Genomic DNA, 23,499 nt, shown 5'->3' with positions numbered 1-23,499 from the left:
TGTATAGGAAATGGATGTTTTAGTGCAGAGTAAATCGCTTTTGATGACTCATCCCGTGTCAGATTAAAACTGTTGAGAGTAAGTGAAAATGGTAATTATGCTGATATATAATGCGAAAAAAAAACCGATAAGGAAAGATAGCATCAATAACAGTAATGACTACTGAATTATGTTGAGAACGATATACCTAATTACAGTGATGGTAAGGAGAAGAATGGACTTGTTTTAATCTTGTATGATATTATTATATTCATTGCAGTTTACTTTAGTTTCAGTTTATTTTCATATCCAAACAATTAATGTTTACATGTTATGCAGTGTAACACAATTGACCACATTGCAATATACGTACATGTAAGTAACATACAGAACAGAATATCAGAACAGCATTAAGCATCCATATACTCAATGTAGTGATTGCTACTAAAGCAAGAAGTTGATGAAAAATCAGAAAAGAGCATTATTTTGAATATTTTCTCGTTATGTTATAGTTTACAACTAAACAACCACCATTCTCTCTCCTTCTCCCACCACCATCCCGCTTAACACCTTCCGTTTTTCTGATGCCGCTCTCCCTGTCATTATATGATGATAATGATAATAATAATAATAATTGCATTTATATGGCGCTTCATAACACTGACGTTTCTAAGGAAATTGGTGCTATTCATACAAAAAGACTAGAAAAACACAATAACATTAACAAAACCAGCATATTAACAGTAACAAAAGAAGAAGAAAATAGACAATAATTGATAACAGACTGTGTGCGCCTCCAGAAAAAAAAAAATATATAAATGATAATAATGATAATATAAGGACATTCATTCTGAAATCAACACATGGTGTTCTTCTTTCGCGTACCTGCAGTTTTCAGTGGGTCCCATTCACTGCTATTCACAATCTCTCTCGTTTGTATGCATTGATTTTCACTGCCCAGGTTATCCTTTTCGTATCGGGGAAGAAGCGATCTCTTGTGTGCGAGAAATACGAACGCGCAAAGTAGAGCAGGGTGACTTGCTGTCTATTATACCAAGTCTGTAAGGAAGTTATGTTTGGTCGTCCGCTCGTCAAGACCAATGTGCGCGTCGTCCGCGGTCCTGATTGGCCGGCTGGGCATGACGATGACGGTGGCGAGGGAGGCATTGGTACGGTGACCGACGTCGACGAAGGCTTGGACACTGTGTATGTTGCCTGGGACTGCGGAAGGAGCGGGAAGTATGTCTGCGAACCTGGCGAAAGACATAGCCTTCGAGTATACAACAATGCGGGGGCAAGTGAGTGCATTTCCTCTCCTGGATGAGAAACAATTTCGGTTTATAAAAAAAACCAACGAAACTATTTCAAACAAAACAACTGCTGTGTGTAAATGGTATGATCACCTTCATTTTTCTTCTTCTTCGTCATCTTATTTTTTCCCCCTCTGTTTTCCTGTTTTGTGGGTGAACATCGTAAGTAAGTTAGTGCAAGTGTAATTACACTGATTAAATTGTGACTCAAAAGTCGTTCTCTGAAAAATTTAACATAGAATGAAATACAGTGATGCCTTACATGAAACTTATCTGTATCATGGAATGCCTGTTGATCTGTCAGTCCCACTTTGATATGACATATCGCCACGAAGCTATATAGGGTACAGCCATAAGTAGGCTTCCTAGTTCTTCAAAAATATGTCAAAAATCAAAACGTCGATATCACTGATCATTTTCTTTCGCCATTGCAAATCTTTAAAAGAATGGTAGAAGAGAAGCAAATTGAAAAGAAATGCCTGAAACACATGCAGAATAAAGAAAAAACAAAAAAATAATCAAATGGCAGGGCCTATAGATGAAGATGATGTCATAAAAATAGCAGGTGTGTTTCGAGGAAAATAACAATCTTTGGGCTAAGGCGATTTTTTTTTCTCGAATTATTCTGTATCAGTGTGATTAAATCAAAACAAACAAAACAGAACAAACGAATCAAGAACTTGTCCTGCTTCGCCAGATACTTACCATGAATATGTCACGTGCGATGGCTGTTTGGCGGAGCCTATCCGTGGCATCAGATGGCGGTGTCTGGATTGCGAAAACTACGACCTTTGCACTTCGTGTTACATGGACGGGCAACATGAAAGCAACCACGGGTTTGTTCGCGTGACGAATCAAGCCTCTTGTGGGTAAGTCATTAAGTCCCACGTTAGTTAATGACGATAATGATAATAGCAACAACGACAACAACAATGATCAGAGCAGCAATGATGAAATAAACAATAATGATAATGACGTGTAAGTTTTCTTTAAGTTGTCTGCCCTCTGTACAAATTAAGTGAAGTTGTAAGACCTACATTTTTTAACAAACATGTCGGGAAAAGAGAACCAGCGGGAATCGAACCTGTCATCGACTGCTTTCCGGGCAGCGACACTATCACCAAACTATCCCTGGTTGCCAACAGTGACATAATGAACTCGGAACAAATACCCAGTTTGAGCTCCGAAATTGCGACATTAAATTGTCTTGTTAAGTAGTCCAAGGGTACAAGGCATATCAAAATACAATGAAAGCAAGAGATGTGAAGATAAGAGGTAGGACATTTCTTCAATTTGTCTTCCCTCTGCAAAAATGAAATGTGTAAGATTGCAACTGCTGATCTACTTAAGCACAAACATGCAAAAATCAGTTTTCCAAATAAGAATTTAATGATTATGAAAAAAGAGTTTCTCATATCAAGGGGGGGGGGAAGTTCACTGTAAAATCACTCTTAAATCACCTCGCTAATTTTCATTGTTTGTAGAATTCCTGTACCTGTCAGGAAAGGTGCACGTACGGTTGGAGCTAGGGGATTCCTGCCAGGTACACTGGTCACCATTTGCAGGGATAATGAAGGTAGGTGTAATGGCCAATATTGAATTTAGTAACTGGAGACTCTGAAAGTGTAGCTAGTTTGTTCTTTTTGTACTCTTGTACATTTTTTCCCCTTGAATATTGACTGATTCTCCCATTTCAGCGTAATAATCTATACATTTTTGGCATAGGTTTAACTCAATACCTTGTTTCCACCTTTTGTATTGGCCTATGTTAAAGAAAAACATTATTCACTGAATGGTAACTGCCATGGACCGAAGACAATGCTCCCTTTTCATTTACACATATCAGTCTTGATGGTGATGGGCCACTATTTACTCCGTGGTGGATTAAGTTTCCATCCATTCACTGCGTTACTCATCTGTTGTACTGCATTACTATGATTTGCAACCCCTTTCCCATTCACTGCAGAGAATAATGTAATGAGTGATGATAATGATGATAATAATAGTATTAATGAAAATGATAATACTCATATGATAATAGCAGAAATGAAAATAGAAATAGCAGTCAATTTGAATGAAGGTGGAGATTATTTAGTTTATTGGTGCTGTAGAGTTTGAAAGCGTTATTTTGCTGTGCGTCACTGTCCCAATCCACATCTTTCTAGTGCTTACATGTACTTCCTTGTTGTTATTTTTTTATTATTCATTTATTAACCGCGGCTAAAATTCTTCATCAGTTGTAAGCCGGTTCCCATCTCTTCGACCTCTTAGAGAAGAATATAAAACATGAGCTAGTCTATTTTTCATGGTTTCAGCGAGTATGGAATCCAGCACGAAAGGAATTTCAAAAGGCATTACCGAAAACGGGTACTTCACGAGAATATTTGGCGGAATACCGCAATTTTATTTCCAACCCTAGAGTTGGTCTTTCTTCTTTACGTTCATATCAAAAGTTTGATTTCATTACTTGTCTTGCCAGTCAGTGATCTCAAAGGGTAAGAAAAAGAAGAACATGTTAGTTTTACAGTGTTAAAAAAAAGAACTGAGAAGTCATGCAGATATAGAGCTTTTCAGTTTTCACATTGCTTCGAAAAGTAGGTATCAGAAAATTGAATGTCGAAATTAGAAACACTGAAACGGAAGAAAAACAAAACAAAACAGCAGTTTCTAATTGCGGGATGCGCTGTTGTGCAATCGATTATCACAAGACTAATATCGATTGTAATGCACTAGTCTTATAGTCAGCCATCTTTCTTGATATCGAAAGTAAGTTGTGATTTTCTCGCCGCAAATCTTGCTGTTTATAGGTCGAGTGGTTCATCATTGATTGTGTCCTAATAAAAAATGAAATAATTTGCCTTGATAATATGGCAACCTATTCCATCAGGTTATTTAACCACCCTGCAGTTATCTCCGAGGCTTGAGCATTATTTCTATAGTCTCTCTCTCTCTCTCTCTCTCTCTCTCTCTCTCTCTCTCTCTCTCTTTGTCCTTCCCCACCAGAAATGACCGGAGAGATCACCCATGTTTCAAGCTCCGGTGATGCAACTGTAAAACTAGATGGATCTTCTACTGTGGAGGAATTTAATGTGTACGAAAAGCGCGACGCCGACAGTAAAATAAGCCTCAAAGAGCACAAGGAGCACCCTGTCTTCATACAGCACCTCCCATTACTCGGTGAGATGATGGAAAGGTTAAAATGACTGCAAAACGGCAATTTATGCTTTTGTTTTAAAGGAAACTTCTTATTTATGTGTGTGTGTGTTTTTAATGATTTATTAGATATGGTGTCCATAATTTGCTGCAGAATACAACATGAATTGTTCTTTCTGTTAATAGAGAAAAGCAAAATTTACAAGAAAATTGTTCCGCTCTGCAATAGGCCTAGTGTGAACCAAAACGGGTATAGGACACTTTACTTAATAGTGTGAATTCTAAACACAAAATATGTAATTATTTGACTAACAATTTGAGCAAGACTGACTTCTTTTTGTTGTCGTCTATTCGGTTGTGATGTCGATGTTCTTTTTTTTAATGTATGTACTCTTATGGTGCAGTCCAAAACTCACACTGGTGGTGCATTACTGCGGAGATCTACTGTATATGGCACCTTGTATCGTCACATATTTCAAATTAATCTTAAGAGAATGCTCTATGGTTGTACATGTGTGTCTTCGGTCTATTCCTTTGAACTTCTTAGATTTGATTTCATTTAGCACGATTTATATCATTTTTTTTTTGGTTTAACGGTCATGTTTTGAGTCTTGCTGTGAGCTTTCACCTGTTTTTCTCGAAATACAAGTAGTTGCAAGCATCATACAAGTGACGTTAATCTAAAATGTTCATGCACTATGTAAAATTCAAGAAATAAAAAAAAATATGTTCGAATAAGATAGAATTAGGTTGCCGATCTTGTTAAACAACCGGCATTTTCATTTTCTTTAATTTCATTGTTATTAATTTCCAAAATTGTAAAAAAACATTTACATACACAAATCAACGTCGTGATCCTCACTTCAGAGTAGACGTGCATCGTTATTATTGTCCTCTGCGTCGCATTCACACTCAATTATATGCCCTGTTGAAACTGGTTCTTTCTTCCATGTACAAATTCCGGTTTAAATCCCATTTTGCCTGCAGGAGATGACCCAGACATCCATCCAGGTGACAGGGTGGTCGTCTGCTTACCCGCAGAGGAATTCGAACGACTTCAGAGACTGCACTCATCAAAATGGAACACAAACATGATGGAGGTAACGCGTCCTAGGAAGACGTTTGAAAATTAGCATGAAAGCAATATCGGATATAGAGGGCCCACATACTACAAGCTCTGTCTGTTTAGTGGGTCCCTCCATTTTTCGCACTTTAAGCAACGGTATATACATGTCCTTCACTTCGATCACTTCTGTTTCTTTTTTACTATACAATACTATATGATTACTATAGGCCCTCAATTGTTGTACAGTCTTTTCATTTCACTATGTTCTATTTACCTTATTCCTTGTTATCAAATGAAGTGAAACGTGTATTCTGTCGAAAAATGAAATAAACTTTGAATTGAAAAAAAAAGAATTGAATAGAAACTATGTAAACTTCTTTAAATTGGAGCATGGAATTTCATTCTTACGCGTATTCTTTCCATATTCAGCAGCAAGTGCAGTTCGTAAGGAGTTAGCTGCATAAGTTATACACAACACAAGTTTTGAGCCATATTCATGTTTGCACTGTTTCTGTTTGGTTCTTTTTTTATATATCGATTTCGCAGACGTTGGGACACATCGGAATTGTTTTCGAAGTCAGAAGGTACACCTGTATTGTCGCATTCGGAAACGGTTCCAGGTATTTTTTTAACCCGGAAGTCTGCACGAAGGTAAGTTATCGAAAGGTTACCTTAGAGGCAAAGGTAGAACAGAATTGTGTATTTAGTCTTGTTTTGCTTCATTGCTCTATTGCATTTTGTGCAGTCGAATATGTCTCACTGATGAATAAATGTTGTCTAAATTTTGCATAGGTTTCTTTTGTTTTTAATAGTACTCTATCTTTCAATCAAAAAGCCAAAAAAATACTCGCAGAGTACATTGTGAATGACCATAATTATGTGGTATCTGTCTCCTCTCGTTCCACGTAAGCGCCTTTACTGTGTATAAAGTCGTTTGCAGTAGAGGGGGAGGGCTGAGGGAGCTTTTGCATTACATTTAGATTTGATATTTTACGATGTGGTGCACTCTTCGAGTGAAATTGATATGGAGATAATTTTTGAAGTATTGGATAAGTTTTTATGGATATAAGCATTGTCTGCTTTCAGTTTGCCATTTATTTTTCAGCAGTAACACCTTTATCAATCAACCTTGACTCAACGAATTGTAACGAAACAAAATGATACACATACATGTCAAGTCAACGAATAACTACACATTGCATTATGTTATGAAGAGCTTGGTTTTTTTTTCTTCTGTTTTTGTGTAATTGCCTATCTTAATCCGTTGAGGAAAAGCTCATTTTTGGCAAAAAAAACGCACTTCCCACAGCCACCTGCTCGAGTATACCCGGGACTATAGTCTTCAGTGGGTTAATAACAGTATTATTATAATCAGGAGTATATCTTTATCTTCAGGGGCCCGTTGCATAAAAGTTACTATTATTGTTAACTTTGCCATCCAATGGTAAATTCCATGGAATTCTTGATTTTGATTGGCTGTTGAGTATTGTTACCATAATAGTTACCATTGAATGGCAAAGTTACCACAATAGTAACTTTTATGCAACGGAGCCCAGAACTATCAAACCCTCTGGAGTCTTTTGTTACATCATATGTATGCCCTTTCACACTGTTTTGTTGTTTGATTATTTTGTTGTATGCGTATGTATGCTTTGTTTGATTCTATCTACAACATGTACCATAGTTGCGCGAATTCAAGAAACTCGACATCGTGCAAATTACGGACGATGAGGAGACATTACAGAGAATGCAACAAGCATACGGACTGGAAAAAGGGAGACTGGTGAACGTACGTGTAGTCAATAATCTCCGTATAACATCCCATTGAAGATGTGCCTCTACGTGAAGATTAGTTTGTTTTTTTTTCTCGGTGAGCCGAATGAATGGCCCAAACGCGAGAACTGCTGCCCTCGAGATTTGTCGGGGGCTGCGGCTTTTCGGAATAGCGACATCACTCTCATAGTCGAAAAAGAAAAGAATTAATGAAAAGGGTCCAGAACTAGAGTACGTGAAGATATATTTGTAGGGATCAGGAAGAAGGGACTGGGGGGTGGGGTTGACTGGGGATGTACCTGGAAGGGGATGCATGGCTATAATCATAGGGAAGGCATGTGAAAGAGACACACGTCATGTAGACACAGCATTATAGGATGCAGATTCACATGATTATTGCGGAGCTTTATTAAAAGGCATGTGTATGTCTGTATGTACATGTACAATGTAATTATGTCAACTGGTGTATTTAAGAAACATTTTGTTCACTGATATTGCTATCACCCAGATCACTTTGGCATAGGCCAAGGAGATGGCAGAAAGCTTGAGAAAATGTGACAGTGCACCTCAAAACGAACATGAAGTCGCACACACTGATTTCGCGTGAGGACTGAAAATAAGTGAAATGGGTCAACCTAGCCGAACTTGACTTTTTCATATTTTCTGAAAGAGCGGGTCTCCTTTTACATTATGCTAAAATTTGGTATCATAAAACGGGCAGGAAAGTGTGTTTTTTTAGCAGTTTATCTCGAACATTTTTGGTAGAATAGTGTGATTAGGTGTGTCTTTAGAATCCCTTTTTCATTTCTGAAAAACCTTGTCCACACGTTCACTTTCAACTCTAATAACTTTTGAAAGGATAGTGCTACTGCTTTGAAAGTTAGAATTGATTATGGACAGAATGTGTTAATGAGGCATGCTTAATTTCAGTTTAATCTGATAATCTCTTCATTGTTGTTACTCTGGTGGTTTACTTCATGTTTTTTGTCCCATTCATCGCACAGCCAGCACGGTTTGGTAAAGATTAAGAGCCTCCTTTCTCAGTTCACACTTTTCCTGAGTTTGTGCTTTCTTTCCAATATTTAGATAGGTTAGGAGAGTCCATTTGATTTGAGTTATACATCATTTTAAAGCTTAAAGTCTGCTCTTTCAGAATGTGGTCTTAGCTAAAAATTCATGTCTGGCGACTTTTTGTTTGTTTTGAGGTGCAGAGTCACAAATGTAAGTTATCGGGTACAGCAGAGAACTGTTGTAATCATACGTGATATACATAATATACAACTTATACATTTGAGGTTGAAAATTGTCACTGGATCCGTTAGGAAAATTGATAATGATACGATTCTCTGTAAGAATGTGGCGTTTACTGTAATAGTAATCGTGATATACATAGCACTGTGATTTCCACAAAATAATAATGTTACTTTTAATTTTGTTTCAATATCACTTAGTATCTCACTAAACCAAGTTCGAGAGTTGTTTTTTCTTTTTTGTAGTTTTAAAAGACATTGCCAAAAACAAAAAGTTGGACGATGTGTTGTAGAGAATTTTGACCGTTGAATTACCACTCTAATGATCATAATATCCGACTGCTATAGTTCAGTTTGCTAATTTCCAATTTTCCGGATGCAGTGGCTTGGACGGGAAGTACAAGTGCGCAAAGTCCATGTCGACGGAAGGTTGTCGGTCCGTCTCGGCACAGATGTGGACATTCATCCTGCCTGTGTAAAATTTGTTCGCAACGCCAACGTGGAAGGTATGTTCGCATGACGAAATACTCTATAACCAATTCGCATAGCATAACACTATAGTATTTGTTCCCAAGTAAAATTTTGTATGTAGCATTGGATCAGGAGTTTAGATCCAATACATTGTACAATGTAATGTGCAGAGGGGAAAAGCCATTAAATGTGTGTAGTATCACATAAATCTCACTTCATTATATGTTTTGACTGACATCGAAAAAATGGAAAAAAAAAAGAAATAAATGAATGAATCAATTTGGATGCTTAATTCTCTGCATGGGGTTTGGTAATTGTAACCAAAGAATTGCAACCTGCCATTTTGCACACAAATCTATTAGAAAAGCGATAACAACAAGATGTTACCAAGCTAATATGTCAAATACCAATATCAGAAAACGCAAACATTCTCAATAGATGCACACAAGTCTGAAATCTCATGATTATGTGTAGAAATCGTATAACCTATATGTTTTCATTCACAAAGCATAATCATGCATGTACCGTCGATTAGTGATGAATAACAATAAATCTATACCTTGATTACGTCTCATGCTTTCGATAGCAATCCAATGTCATACCTTAATCATTTTCTTATTTTGTCCAGGAAAAACACTTCTCAGCATTACATGATAAAATTTCATGAGTTTTTAGGACAAATATGTATAATGAACTTCGAATCAACCTCCGCCACTCTAAACACTCACGCACACTATGCATTTCTCTGTTGACGGGAATTTAGAATGTACCAATGTGGAAGCAGAAGCGACCGCATCCCGTGAGAAATCATCAAAGAAGAGTTCGGATGGTGGCTCTTCCAGCGACGACGACGGCGACATCGACGTGGATGACGAAAAGACAAAGCTCCTCTTCGACGCCGTACGATCAGGAAACCAAGACGTAGTGCGGGACATGCTGGCTGCTGATCCGACTCTGGTGAGTTGTCATTCTTATGCGACCGACTGCATAATTCTGATAATGAACACCAGGAATTAGTCGATGTTAAGTCGATACAGCGCATTATCACCAAGCACGGTATCAAAACGCTCAAACTCACAACACATGTCACAAGTTTCTTCAGACTACAGTAATCCCCAAAAACTCGTCCAATGGAAGGCCAAAGAAATAGATTTCGAATAACAAATAAAAAAACGAAGGTGAGCAAGGAAGCACGCCATCAATCAAAGTCAACAGAATTTGCCCGTCTTTTTTTTCACCTTGTTTATCGTTGTTAAGATATTTTTCTCCTCTTTGCAAGTACAGGTGAAAGCTAAACGTCACGGTGCCGGTGCAATCCACTACGCTGCGTCTCGTTCCGAGGTTGCCCTTAAGATGCTCATCGAAGCAGGGGCGGATACCAATATGAAGGACAAAAAAGGCAGCGCCCCTCTCCACTACGCCACGGAGGCGTGAGTGTCATTTGAGCTCGTGATTCTACTTTGTTTACATGATACATGGTTGGCTGATAGTGACTTATAACCTCTTGACACTGGTGTTGATCAGTGTGCGGATGACGCTTCGAAGTCTTCCAATTCTATACCTTTTCGGATTTCAGCTCCGAAGAAACAAGCCAGTTCAGTTGTGCAGAAAATATCAAGAATACGACCTATTGTAATGCATAACAGATCACGCCCTACATTATTCATACTGTAGAACGTGTTAGCATTGTGTGTTATGTTTATTATTCACCATAAATGATTTTTTTTTTTGTTATAAGTGCTTGGTCGCTCATTTCTATTCTAAGGGAGAGGGTTAATATACATTATCAATCAAATATTCAATTTAATAAATTTTATCATATCGCGAGTGAAGGCATAGCAACTTGCCTGACACTGTGTAAAACAAACATAGTACTCTTCAGCGTCACCAACTAGTAATCCATGCATTTTGAGATAAAAAGTTTAAGTCCATGCACCCCGAGTTTTGCTGAGAGTGTCAACACTGTGATAAAGTGAAAGAGCTCTTTTTTCCGCCCCCCCCCCCCCAAGTGTTAAAGACAAACAATCAAAGCATGGGTTCCTGAAAATCCAATAACAACAGGTATACTAACACTAAAGCAACTTTATGTGTGGATAAGATCGAATGTATATTTAAATAAAAATGCTTTCAATGACTATCCGGGCCTGTAGGAGTGTGTTAATACGGATTGGACAAGGTGTTTATTACAAAATACTAGTAAGTTGTGACTTACGAGTCTCTTTGACTGACTCCCACTTTGCTTTGAAATCAATCATTGCGACAGAGACGAATCGGAATGCATTCGCCTATTGCTCGACAACCAGGCCGAAGTCAACGCTACGAATCATAGGAAGGTGACCAGCCTGCACGTAACGGCTACCAACGGCTACGACGAGGTGGCCAGGATACTTCTCCAGGCTGGCGCCGATGTCAATGCCCAGGAAAACCAGAAGTTGACCAGCTTCCACCTCGCTGCCGTCAAGGGCTTCGTCGAATGCGCCAGGGTCTACATCGAGTTCGGGTGCGACATCAACGTGCAGGTGGGTTAAAAACGAGTCGTATTTCGCAGCAGCTGTGATTTGATGTTTCCATGTACAATTTGCTGTGTATTGCCTAGGTCCTTTCGAATGGCTCTCTGTCTCTCTTTCTCTGTTTGTTTGTCTGTATGTATGTATGTATATGTATGTATGTATGTATGTATGTATGTCTCTCCCTTCCTCTGGCATTGACATTCGAAGTCAATCTACAACAACAGTCAGCTAAAGTTGTACAAGTATCTTCAATAGACATGATTATACAACTGGTTGGCATAAGTGAGGAGCGTTGTACTTTACCATGACACTCGTCAAGTTCAGCTGCACAACAGAAAGCGTAACGAACGCTGAGGATATTACACGCACTATCATTATAGACAGCAATTAAGATCTTTTCCCCATTTTAGAAGATAATTTCTAACTTTATAATCATACCTTGCCCTCAAGCTACCAGCGGCAGTTACTAATCCGCAGTGTAAGTTATTACAACCTTGGAGGTATACATGTAATAATTTGCACATTATGGCCGAATACATTGGGGATTTAAAAAGCAACGTAAAATACACATGTAGGTCTGGAAGAGAGAGATATGTATAAGTACTTTTTGATATGCATGTCAATTATAATTATCATTATTATCTTAATCATTATTATTATTATCATTATTATTATTATTATTATCATTATTATTATTATTATTATTATCATTATAATTATATGATATACATCACATAGTATGATGTATCAATATTTATCTCGAGCTATTTCTCATCCCTTTATAATTTGTTTATAATTTAGGATAAACACGGGGACACGCCTGCACATGATGCCATACGAACAGACAGTGCCGTTTTCGACATCATCCTGAAGGAGGAGAAATTTGACCCTAGCATAGAGAACAAGAAAGGATTCAACCTTATTCACTACGCTGCACTGCGTGGGAAAGCTGCGTGAGTACTAACTGTAGTCACAGCTACAGTCTACTAAAGACACTAGTCACTAACTGTTCTTTGTTTGTCCCGACACAGTAACATCAACGATATTTTTTTTTTCATAAAGCAACTCCCCTCCCCCGCCCCATGGTCCTTCACCGCAACATGCCTTTAGTTTAGATGTTAGATACAGTATTAACATGAAAGCCACAGTTTGATTAATTTGGCTAGAAAGGAAAATCAAATGATATCGGATTTTGCCTTCTTTGAATAGAATGTCAAAAATAAAAATAGATCATAAATTTGTCCGTTTAATTTTGTGCGTATCGCATTATTATGATTTTTTTAATGAATAATCATGTTCTAAATCATTATAGAAAGCGATAGCTGATGCAAACAACAAGCACATTGATTTTCATCAAAATTCGTGTCCATCTGGTGCGCGGCCGTTGGCATGTTAGGGCCTAAAGGTTGTCAGATGTAGAGTTAAAATGCATTTAATAATCGGGAAGCATATCGGGAATCGGACCAACACTGTGGAATTCACTTCCTCGTGAGCTGAAAGACTCAAGCTCTATAACATCTTTCAGGAGTAATTTAAAATCCTATTTGTTTAGCAGTGCATTTTGAAGACCAGTGTCTTTTGAAGACAGACTTTCATGTCTTTTTTTTTCTGCTTCTTCATCTTCTTCTATTACGGTGATGTACTTATATCTTCAGTCTGTTTGCTTTGATGTACAATTGTAAAGCGCCTTGAGCATTTAATCAAAGTGGAGAACGGCGCTATAGAAATTGTATGTATGTATGTATGTATTATTATTATATAAAAGGTTTTTGAAACACCGTAAACGAGAAGAGTGTTGTGGAAATTACACATAAAGGTTGTTATAAAGTAAGAAAAAAAAAAACAAAGGACACACATTCAAGCTAAAAATGTACAGGTGAGGTATACAGAATACCTGGAATAGCAAGACGATTTTGAGGCTCCGTCCTGCAATCGAGTTATCCTCTCTCAACACTTTTGATCACTTTTTCCCCTCGACCTTTTTGTGGCTACATGCAGGCCTCTCGCCAAACTGCTGGACAGGGCGCCCGCTTTGATCAATCTGCAGAGAGATGACGGACATACAGCCATCCATATCGCCGCCTACAACGGGCATCTAGATTGTGTGAAGACGCTCCTCGAACACGTAATGTCCAAGGCTAGGCTGGTGTTGAACAATAATGATTTCCAGATTAATAGCAGGGTTTTTTTTTTTTTTACCAAATCATTTGGGTCCTCTCCCTGTACTTGATTGTGAGATGTACGCCTACCAAGAAAGTCGAGTTGGAATCGATTGGAAATATCTATTGCAAACTCCTCAATTGATATAAATTAATTGCAAGTTTTCGTTGCCAGAAAGGAAATTGCAATTGCAGTTGATTTGCAATCGATTGTATCTTTCTTGTAACGGAATCAATTGCAATTTGCAGTTTATTGGATATTGCAAGACTAGCGATCGATTTGAGGGATTTGCAATACAATTGTATTATTAATTGCAACTTTCTAGCAATACCCCTTTGACGAGTGAGCAAACGATCAGTGGGCATATCGCAGCGAGAATAAACTCGTAATATCGTCTGTTGCCTCAGAAAGAAACTGAATTTTGCCTACTCGCATGAAAAAAAAAGATATTAAAAGTAATAGATAAGCCTTATGGGAAGAAAAAGCATCATTATTGTATACTGTGAATCCTACCACTTTTCTGTTAATATGTTTAAGAACTCTGTGGAATGTCATACACGTTGCATTAAATTATGTTGATTATGCGGAGGGTTATCATTAGGACACGCGGTGTAAATAGATCGTTTGAATCAAGAAATTTTAATTCTCAAGATTAATGAGGGTTCGTCTTTTTTATGCGAGCAGTTACATGCATATCAAATTCTATGATCGAGCTTTTATTGAAATCATTTTCAAGGTTTGACATGAATTTCAATTAATTTGAAATACAAGGGGGGTGTTAAAGAAGACAACATAATTATTTTGAAGCAGAATCATTATCTAAATAATAATTATCATTTCTTTGGATAACAATTTTGAAAGGAATAATGTTTTTTACCATGCACGACTTGAACTGTCATACTGTATTATATTCAAAGAAAATTTGCTTAAGCCATGCACCCATTGATATACCTCTTTTCTGTCTTTAAATATACTTTAAATTCTTTGATTTTTGTTTGGTGTTTTATCTATATTCTTTCCTTTTGGGCACCTGACAGAATTGCCAACCCCAACCCCACCCCAACCATTGCCAACCTGAAAAAAAAAATGACGGATTGATTATTAATGCATTTATAAATCTCTTTTTGTGACCTTGAATAAAATTGTAATGTGTTTGTTGTTTTTTTCTGTATTCCTTTCTTTTGGACACCTGACACAGAATTGCGACCCCAACCTGAAAAAATATTACGAATTGATTATTAGGCATTTATGAATCTCTTTTTTGTGACCTTGAATAGAATTTTAATGTGTTTGTCGTTGTTTTTTCTATATTCCTTCCTTTTTGACACCTGGCAGAATTGCGACCCCGATCTGAAAAATACGACGGGAGAGACTGCACTTTACTTGGCCGTTAAAAAGGGACACGCCGAGGAGGTCGAAAGCTTGCTAGCGGCCGCCGCGGACGTCAATATTCCCGCCAAAGACGGCAACACGTGCCTACACACTGCGGCCATACTAAGTAACGACAGCTCGTCGACCGTAAGCGAAACGGCGACGTTACGCGAGGTACGTCTGCAGTATTCATATTAGCATTCTTCTTATTAGTATATCATTATTGGAGATAGTCATTGTCATCATAAATATCATAATTCTGTTTCTTTCTGTCTTCATTTCTTTGGATGTATATTTTCACATTTGAATGACAAGCAAAGCAATTAGCACACATTTTTCCCATTTAAATTCAAGAGGACTAAGGAAGACGAAACTACACCATTCACTTTGATTGTCGTAATACATTAATTCCAAAGTTGCAATATTAATCAGCAATAATAATTTTGAAGAGGTGTTTAGGCTCACACAAAATCATGATAAGTTAAAGAGTTTAACTATTTTTTAAATGGAGTATTCACTTCTTGACTGTGTTCGTATTTAAAAAACAAACAAACATACAGCTAAAGACCAAGTACAGAAAGTACGGAGTAACCACGAGTGCAGTGGCCCTAGTCTGCTTACTGACGGAGAGAGGCGCCGATATCACGGCCAGAAACAAGCAAGACAAAACGCCTCTCTCCCTGCTCGGAGATGACATACAGACCCTTCTACAGAAGATGGCTGCTGGAGAAAGGTATATAGTTATGTCATATACCTTCACTATTTCCCTCTCTCTCTCTCTCTCTCTCTCTCTCTTTCTTCCTTCCTTCCTTTTTATACCCCCGCCAAACGAAGTTTGAAGGGGGTATATAGGAATCAGCGGACGGTCGGGCGGTCGGTCGGGCGGTCGGTCCGTTGCAAATCTTGCGTCGCGAACTACTTCCTCAATTTTCAACCGATTCCCATAAAACTTGGCACAGATATGTGCCTTGGGTTGTAGATGTGCAAGACGTATTTTTTGACAGTACCCAAAAGTACGTTGCCATGGTAACGGCATATTATGGGCAAAAATGGGTACAAATCTTGCGTCTCGAACTCCTCCCACAGTTTTTGATCAATTCTTATGAAATTAGGTACAGATGTTCATCTGAATATGTTAATGTGCAAGTCACATATTTCCGCAGTGGCAAAAAGTGCGTTGCCATGGTAACGACATGTTATTGGTAAAATATAGGGCAAAATGCTTCATGGCAAAACTGCTTCATCAGTGTTCTTCCAATTCTCATGGAATTCATATTGAATGTTTGTCTTAGGATATAGGTCAGCATGACACATTTTTTGACAGTGACAAAAAGTATGTTGCCATGGTAACAGCTCACATATTATGAACCAAAATGATGGAAAATTTTGTGTTGCAAACTACTTCCTCAGTTTTTGCCCAATTTCCATGAAACTTGGTACAGATGTGTGCCTTTGGTTGTAGATGTGCAAGACGCATTTTTCGACAGTACCCGAAAGTATGTTGCCATGGTAACGGCATATTAATGGCAGAAGATCAAGGAAAGATCTTGCGGATTTAACTACTTCCTCAATTTTTTGACCAAAGCTTATGAAATGTTGTTTTGACCAAAGCTTATGAAATGTTGTTTGGCGGGGGTATAACCAGTCGCTGCAGCGACATTTCTAGTTCTTTATATCTCTCTCACTCTCTGTTTCCACACACGCACACAAAGTTAATTTTTGTGAATATCTAACTAATATGTATGTTCGTACGATTTATATTATATGAAATATGTTTTGTGTATCAACTGCTTATGTATCTGTCTGTCACTCCAACTAGATGTCAATGTACTTTACAATCATATTACATATAGCCTGTGATATAAGTCTTCATGACTGCAACTAAAGGAATGCATTATTCTTGTTCATCCAGAATAATAAATATGTTCTTTCCTTTTGGTGTAATCCCGCATTGTGTAACATTCTTGCAGATATACGTAAATCGACGTCTGTCGCACACACACGCACACACACACACACACTCACAGACACGCGTTATTGGTTACAATTTGTATCTACTTGCATTGAAACACATAAAGGTAAAATTTTTTCATACACACACGTAATTTATCTATAATCTACCTAATACGTTCCTTTAGTTAAATTTAAAAAAAAAAATGTTACAAGGCATATTTTTTTCAGAGGCCGTTGTCCAAGTCAAGCGTTTTGCTTATCGATAACGGTCTCCTTAACCTGTACACTTAAAGATCTGAAATGATATTATTTCACATGATTATATATTTGTAAAGCGACAGTTTGTTTATATTCCTGACTTGTGAATAATATGTTCGATATTGTTATACTTTTATTCTGTTTCGTACAAGTGGAGAAATAAAACTTACTGAAACTGAAACTAATTCATGTACACATGTGTGTGAATTCATGCGTGTCTACTTTGATTCAGGAAATGTGAAAATTACATCATAATCATGGTAATAATGAGCCAATATTATTAGCTTTTTTGAAATTGTGTTGGCTCCCGGCTACACTTTAGATTGAAAATAACCATGCACATGTTCATTTATGTTATGGAGCTGAGTGAATGAATGCGGCTGATCTTTGTCTCCGAGTTTATCGTCAATATGTCATGACGTTATGTTCTCTGTCTTCACATACCAGCATTGACTTCGAGCCTACACAAACTTTGCAGAGAATAGACTCCGTGGAGGGTCAAGCAACAATTATAGGTATCAAGCAAGAATCTTTTCTTCTGTCTTCATTTTTCACTCCACTTTCTTAGTCGGGGTTTTCTAACAATAATTATCTTGATGTGTTACGTTACCAGCAGTGGTGGATGCATGAAAATGTGTTTCCGTGATCAAAATTGTTAATCTTCTGAATAGCATGCAATTTTATGTGTCTGTGCGACAACATTTGCAAGATACGTAATGCTAGCTACTTATCTTTCACTTTGCTTGTACTCAAGAGTTAAGAAAGGAACCAAACCGCCTTAGTCTGTCTACCGCTCAAGAGAGGAGCGACCTATTTTGTCCGAAATTGAAGAATTGCTTTTCCTTCTCTTTTTTTTCAATTTCCTTCATAGCTCTCACGCACCCCAAAACCTTTGGTCTCAACCACTGGTATTTGATATTCATTCTTGTGTTTTTTTCATGATGACACAAACTAGAAATCAATCTGTCGCGTCTGTCTCTTGTACTCAGCTTGAAATTCGTTTTGAATTGAAGCTTGAATGGAATGACATGCAGTGAACTGAATTCTCTGGCAGCACTGCATGCTCCATTCGAGATGAAAAAGGGAAGCTATCTCTGTCCCCTCTGAATGTGTATCAATATATGATACAGCTTGTATTTCGATACCCTTTTCTTTGCCATCGCCACAGAGGGTCTTAGTCGGATATCCGTCGGCGAGATCCGGATGGAGGAGCTGATCGGTACCGGATCGTTTGGTGACGTTCACAAGGCGAAGTGGAGAGGGACCAACGTAGCGGTTAAAACCATACAGATTGACGAGGAGCTGCGCGAGCGGGTTGAACAACAACTATCCGTTCACAGGTAATTACTATGGTTAACAACAACATCCATAACATTGTTACCACACGGATAACAGCCTTTAGAAGTAGATACAAACAAGCATGACATTGTATTTCCAACTATAAACAAATTGGGAAATTGCCAAAGCAATAAGTGTCAGAATTTCTGTACCAGTATGAATATCGTTGGTGTTGTCGTCATTGTCATTATCATGTGTAAGTCGAAAGGAACATTTTCTCAATAAAGTATCCGGATATTTATGGGAAAGACTAGTCGTTAATGTCGCATGTGTTTGAATTATTGCACTTGAGACGTCTCACCATTTTGTTTTTGATGTTACTGTTTCGTCCAGGCAAACCACTCATCCTAACATTGTCGAACTCATGGCTCTCAGCTACAATCCGGCAAAATCTGAAATTATCATCGTCATGGAGTTCATTGACGGCCAGAATCTCCATGAACTGATTTTCTTCTCCGAGGACGAGGACGAGGTAAGGTTAAGGGGCACGCTTCAGCAGCTGGTTGAAAACAAAAATATCTACATCGTGAAATTGAGAAAAGATCCTTTAAGAAGAGTCGAGTCGTACTGCTGTGTATATCACAGGACTAAGCAAAGAAAAAACTAACCAAAACAGAATAAGCAAAGAAAGCACGACGAATACTCGGCTCTGTCGGGACATGCATGGCAGTGGCAGTGATATAGGCCCCTCAATAGGCCTCGGTGGTAACAGAACTGTGCTTAAACTGAAGAGTCCGCATTGAATAGCAGCACATTGGTCTTCTTACTTTCCTCTTCTTCTTGGTATTATCATAATTTGATTAGAGGTGTGGAATATAAGGAGTTTAGTAGCAACAGTAGCAATGTTTTATTATAATGGTTGAAATAGCACTAGGGAAGCATCTTGTTCACCACACGCCACTGTTTAAATGCTGTCAATAGACCCATGAATCAGCATTGTGTCATCAACGTCAGCTTCACACTTAACCCTTCTCTGTGCCAGTGAGTCAAGGTGTGCACAACTTTCACATACTTGCCTATGGACAAGAAGTAAATGTAGCATTCAGAGGGTTAAGGAATATAGAAATAAAGAGAGATTTTAGGGCGAGGCTGAAATCAAGAGAATGTGGCTACAAAGGTCGGTACACGAGAGTTCCTGATGTTTTAATGCCGCTGTGCAAACTCATAAGTCAAATGTACTTTTTTCTTCATTTCTTACCATGTCAACTTTATGAAATAATTTAGTGACTGACGTGAACCGTTGTAGGCCGTATTTGGCGGTGTTTTCTGTGATTGTATGTTTACTTTACTTTCTCTTCGAAATATCCATGGTGGAATCAAAGGCTTGCTATGTTAAAGGTACGACAAATCTTTTCTATTTCATCATCATTCCCTTGAATCATAGATCGACCTAAGTAAGGCAGACAAAATCAGCATCGCTCAGCAGATTTGTCAGGCTATCAACTTCATTCATCAGTCTCGGATCCTGCATCTCGACATCAAGCCTTCCAACATCTTGGTAAGCTTTTGTAAACTTTTTCTTAGACAATGTTGGAGGAGGGGCAGATAGCTTGCTTGACATCTCACTATGGTAGCATTTGGGACATCGAGCAGAGGCAGATCACGATTGATACAAACAAAAACAAAAAAACCTAACTGCCCTGCTGGAAAGAACACAGCGTCCCACAGTGTTTTCACAGTGTGCTCACAGTGTGTTTACATGACTATGGGCGACTATGTGAAAACGCGCGAATTTAACAATGTGAAGATGATTTCACACTGTGGTTGTGTGGTTTTCACAGAGTATTCAAATAGTAGTGCTTTGTTTCACACTGTGAATTGATGATTCACGTTAAAGGACAAGTTCACCTTCATAGACATGTGGGTTGAGTGAATGCAGCAATATTAGCAGAACACATCAGTGAGAGTTTGAGCAAAATCGGACAATCCGTTAAAAAGTTATGAATTTTTGAAGTTTCTACTCAGTCACGGCTGGATGAAAAGACTACTATAGCTTGTGATGTCACATGAGTACAACGATATAAAGAAAGAATAAAGAAAATTCAACATATTTCCATTTTTCTCGCATAACAAAAGAACACTCGACTTCTCTCTTTCAGAAGGCAGGGGGAATAATATTACCCTTAAAATACGTCAGTAGCAAGTCGAAGAAATGTGTACTTTATTCAAAAAGTAAAGTTTCGTGAAATTCTCTTTTTATTTTCCTAATATAGTTGTACGCATGTGACATCCTACACTGTAGTAGTCTTCTCTTCCAGCAGTGACTGCGCAGATACTTAAAACAGTCATAACTTTTGAACGGATTGTCCGATTTTCCTCAAACTTTCACTGATGTGTTCTACTAATATTGCTGCATTCTCTCAATCCTTATGTATATGAAGGTGGACTGGTCCTTTAAGTTCACACTGTTAAACTGCCCAAATTTAAGTGTGAAGAGATTTCACACTGTGTTCACACTGTGTCTACACTGTTTCCTCACACTATGTCTACACTGTGTTTCCTCACACTGTGAGCAGGGCAGTTATGTTTTTCTTGTATCAATCGTGGTGAGATCGTAGGCTTGTGCTTTTCAGTAGAAGGGAAGTGACAATCGAATCTACTGAAAATCGCTATGCTGGCATGCAATGACGGTAGATTTTCATCTACCTTGCTTATATATATATGAGGGGGCGGTGCGACTGTGTGTGTGTGTGTGTGTGTGTGTGTGCGAGTGTGCGGTGTAGGGCCTTATTTTGTGTATGTAACTCAAACAATTATTTTTTTTTTACTACTTAATTGTGATAATGAATCAAGTGTAGGGCCTGACATCAATAGGTATTCTTCTGATTCTTGTATAAATTCCATTTTCGTTATAGCCGTCATCATGATTTTTCCTCACAGATTGAGAGTAAAGACAAGAAGCCTCACTTGTCCGACATCGGCCTCGCGCACATCAACTACACCAGCGACACCCTGGAGTCCAGCTTCGGGTTCCGTGGCACGCCCTACTACGTTCCGCCGGAGGCCGTCGACCCGTCCGTTGAGGACAAGGTCAAGTTCTCTCCTGCCTACGACATCTGGTCGCTAGGTGGCGCACTCCTCGAAATGTTCACGGAGAAGAGGCTTTGGGGAGATGACATGGAAGGGGCCTACCTCATGGTTACTTTGATGACGGGCGAGGCACGGCCCCCAGTTTTAGACAACGCAGATCAGAGACTGAAGGAAATTCTCGAGCCATGTTTCTCCATTGAGCCAAAGAAGCGCCCGACGGCGTCCCAGTTGCTAGAACAGTTCCAAAAGCTTAGGCCTACGTAAACCGTCTCCATCCTCTATTATCTTGCTTTCCTATTGGTTTGTTTGTATGTTTGCTTGTTTTTTTCCCATATCAGCCCTATTTATTGAGGATCCCATTACATTACGTTGTCGGTTCTAGTCTGACAATGAATGATACATGTCATTGACAGAGTATTTCAAATTTCCTTGTAGTTACTTAACATGTTACCGATTGTCATAATATTGAATGCATGATAGCAACTGTTTTTAAAAACTCTGCATATAAAAGACATGTATTGGCCTACATTGCATTTGGAAAATCAGTTGAAAGTTGTATTGCATGGTAGCACAATACAAAGCGTTGCTAGACAAGTATAAGGGAGGATGTGTATCGGATTTCCCGTTGAAGCAAGTGACTCGGTTGCAAAGCCCTTCAATACGTGTACAGCTGTGTGCGTCAGACCGTACACTGCTACGGATGTGTACAGTTTACAAAATAAATCTTGGCTTCCTACATGAGTAAGTATTTGGTAGCCTGTAGATTGAGAAAAAAGTGTTCTTCCACACGTTGAATCAAATGTTGGGTAGATAGTACACCTCATTAAGTACATGACCATGTATCTCTGTTAACATCTTTTGTTTGAGATTGGATAGATCTGTATAGCCTATATTTATTTTATTTTTTTAAGATTGGTGGCGTTGCAGCAGTGGTCACTTGAAATTACGCAGTGAGGAAACTAATTTCCTGTCACATGAAGAAACGAACTTATAGAAATTGTTCTTCAAACTGAAAGTGCCCTACTTTGATATCACAAAGACCTAAGATTGGGTGAAACATTCGACAAATTGTCTTAAAATATGTATAACTGTATTTGTGCATGTATACTTAACCATATACTAGACAGGGAGCTTCTATAGATTTGGTCTGAGTGATTTGTTGCACAGTAAACATTAATCCACACATCGCTATGAGATGCTGGAATAATAGGAAGATAGACCTCATGAAAACAGCCTGGTAAAGGAAAACAATATATCTCCCGAATTCGCAACGAGACGTCTACTTATACAGGACTGTGAGTGTGTTCAAATAAAACTTTATTTTTCTGGGAGTGAAGGGAGCTGCAGAGAGAGAAGTCTAAACGTATATCATTCAGTCAATTCCTTGGAGATGCAGAGTGATATCATGTTATTGAAATTTCTAAGATACTGTTTACCTTTAGAATGAACTGCAGTATATCAGTAAATTTGCAAGATTATTTCATATTGGTGTCTGTTATAGGCCTTAACGATCTATACAATGTCCTCCTTAACCCTAAAAAGGCCGGTGGGGGGGGGGGGGGGTTGAATCAACCCCAACTCGACATTTTTCGCGACTACTCCACCGCGCGAAATTTTTTTGACCGCGCCGTTCGCTGACTTTTTACTTTCAAGTCTCGCGCATCTTTTGACACCATTTTCGCGAAAATCGCGCATACCGTTATGACGCTGCATGACGTTTTATACATGCCTGTCAGACCGAAAATGGCTCAAAAACGTGATTTTGTGTATAAAGTCTATGCAAATGGAGTTTTCTCTTCTTATTCATAAAGATATGATTATTTTCACTTTCATAGGCTGAAACTAATTAATTTTAGCATGATTATGCTTGAAATAGG

General features: G+C 38.4%; 1 protein-coding gene across 1 annotated transcript; it reads left to right on the top strand.

The window, feature by feature from the left end:
• The first annotated feature begins 994 nt into the window (after positions 1–994).
• LOC139710609 (uncharacterized) lies at positions 995–22,027 on the top strand. Its single transcript, XM_071622535.1, has 20 exons — positions 995–1,277; positions 1,987–2,158; positions 2,774–2,865; positions 4,293–4,466; positions 5,430–5,542; positions 6,055–6,159; positions 7,193–7,297; positions 8,914–9,037; positions 9,766–9,959; positions 10,287–10,432; positions 11,266–11,521; positions 12,314–12,465; positions 13,511–13,637; positions 15,008–15,217; positions 15,604–15,776; positions 17,702–17,769; positions 18,423–18,594; positions 18,926–19,064; positions 19,977–20,090; positions 21,473–22,027. Exons 1-20 carry the CDS (start codon positions 1,052–1,054, stop codon positions 21,884–21,886), a joined length of 3,276 nt encoding a protein of 1,091 aa, XP_071478636.1. The 5' UTR covers positions 995–1,051; the 3' UTR covers positions 21,887–22,027.
• The last annotated feature ends 1,472 nt before the right edge of the window (positions 22,028–23,499 follow it).

This window comes from Diadema antillarum, unplaced genomic scaffold (assembly GCF_040938485.1).
Source record: "Diadema antillarum isolate AM-2024a unplaced genomic scaffold, OU_Dant_1.0 seq00001548_RagTag, whole genome shotgun sequence".
In the NCBI taxonomy this organism is placed as follows: domain Eukaryota; kingdom Metazoa; phylum Echinodermata; class Echinoidea; order Diadematoida; family Diadematidae; genus Diadema; species Diadema antillarum.
The sequence above is the reverse complement of the archived record's forward strand: the minus strand, read 5'-3'. Positions and strand labels throughout refer to the sequence as shown.

Coding starts and splice junctions, on each gene's coding strand:
- LOC139710609 (XM_071622535.1), top strand. CDS start 1,052: ATGTTTGGTCGTCCGCTCGTCAAGACCAATGTGCGCGTCGTCCGCGGT. Junction 6,160..7,192: donor ACCCGGAAGTCTGCACGAAG/GTAAGTTATCGA, acceptor CATGTACCATAG/TTGCGCGAATTCAAGAAACT. Junction 15,777..17,701: donor AAGATGGCTGCTGGAGAAAG/GTATATAGTTAT, acceptor TTCACATACCAG/CATTGACTTCGAGCCTACAC.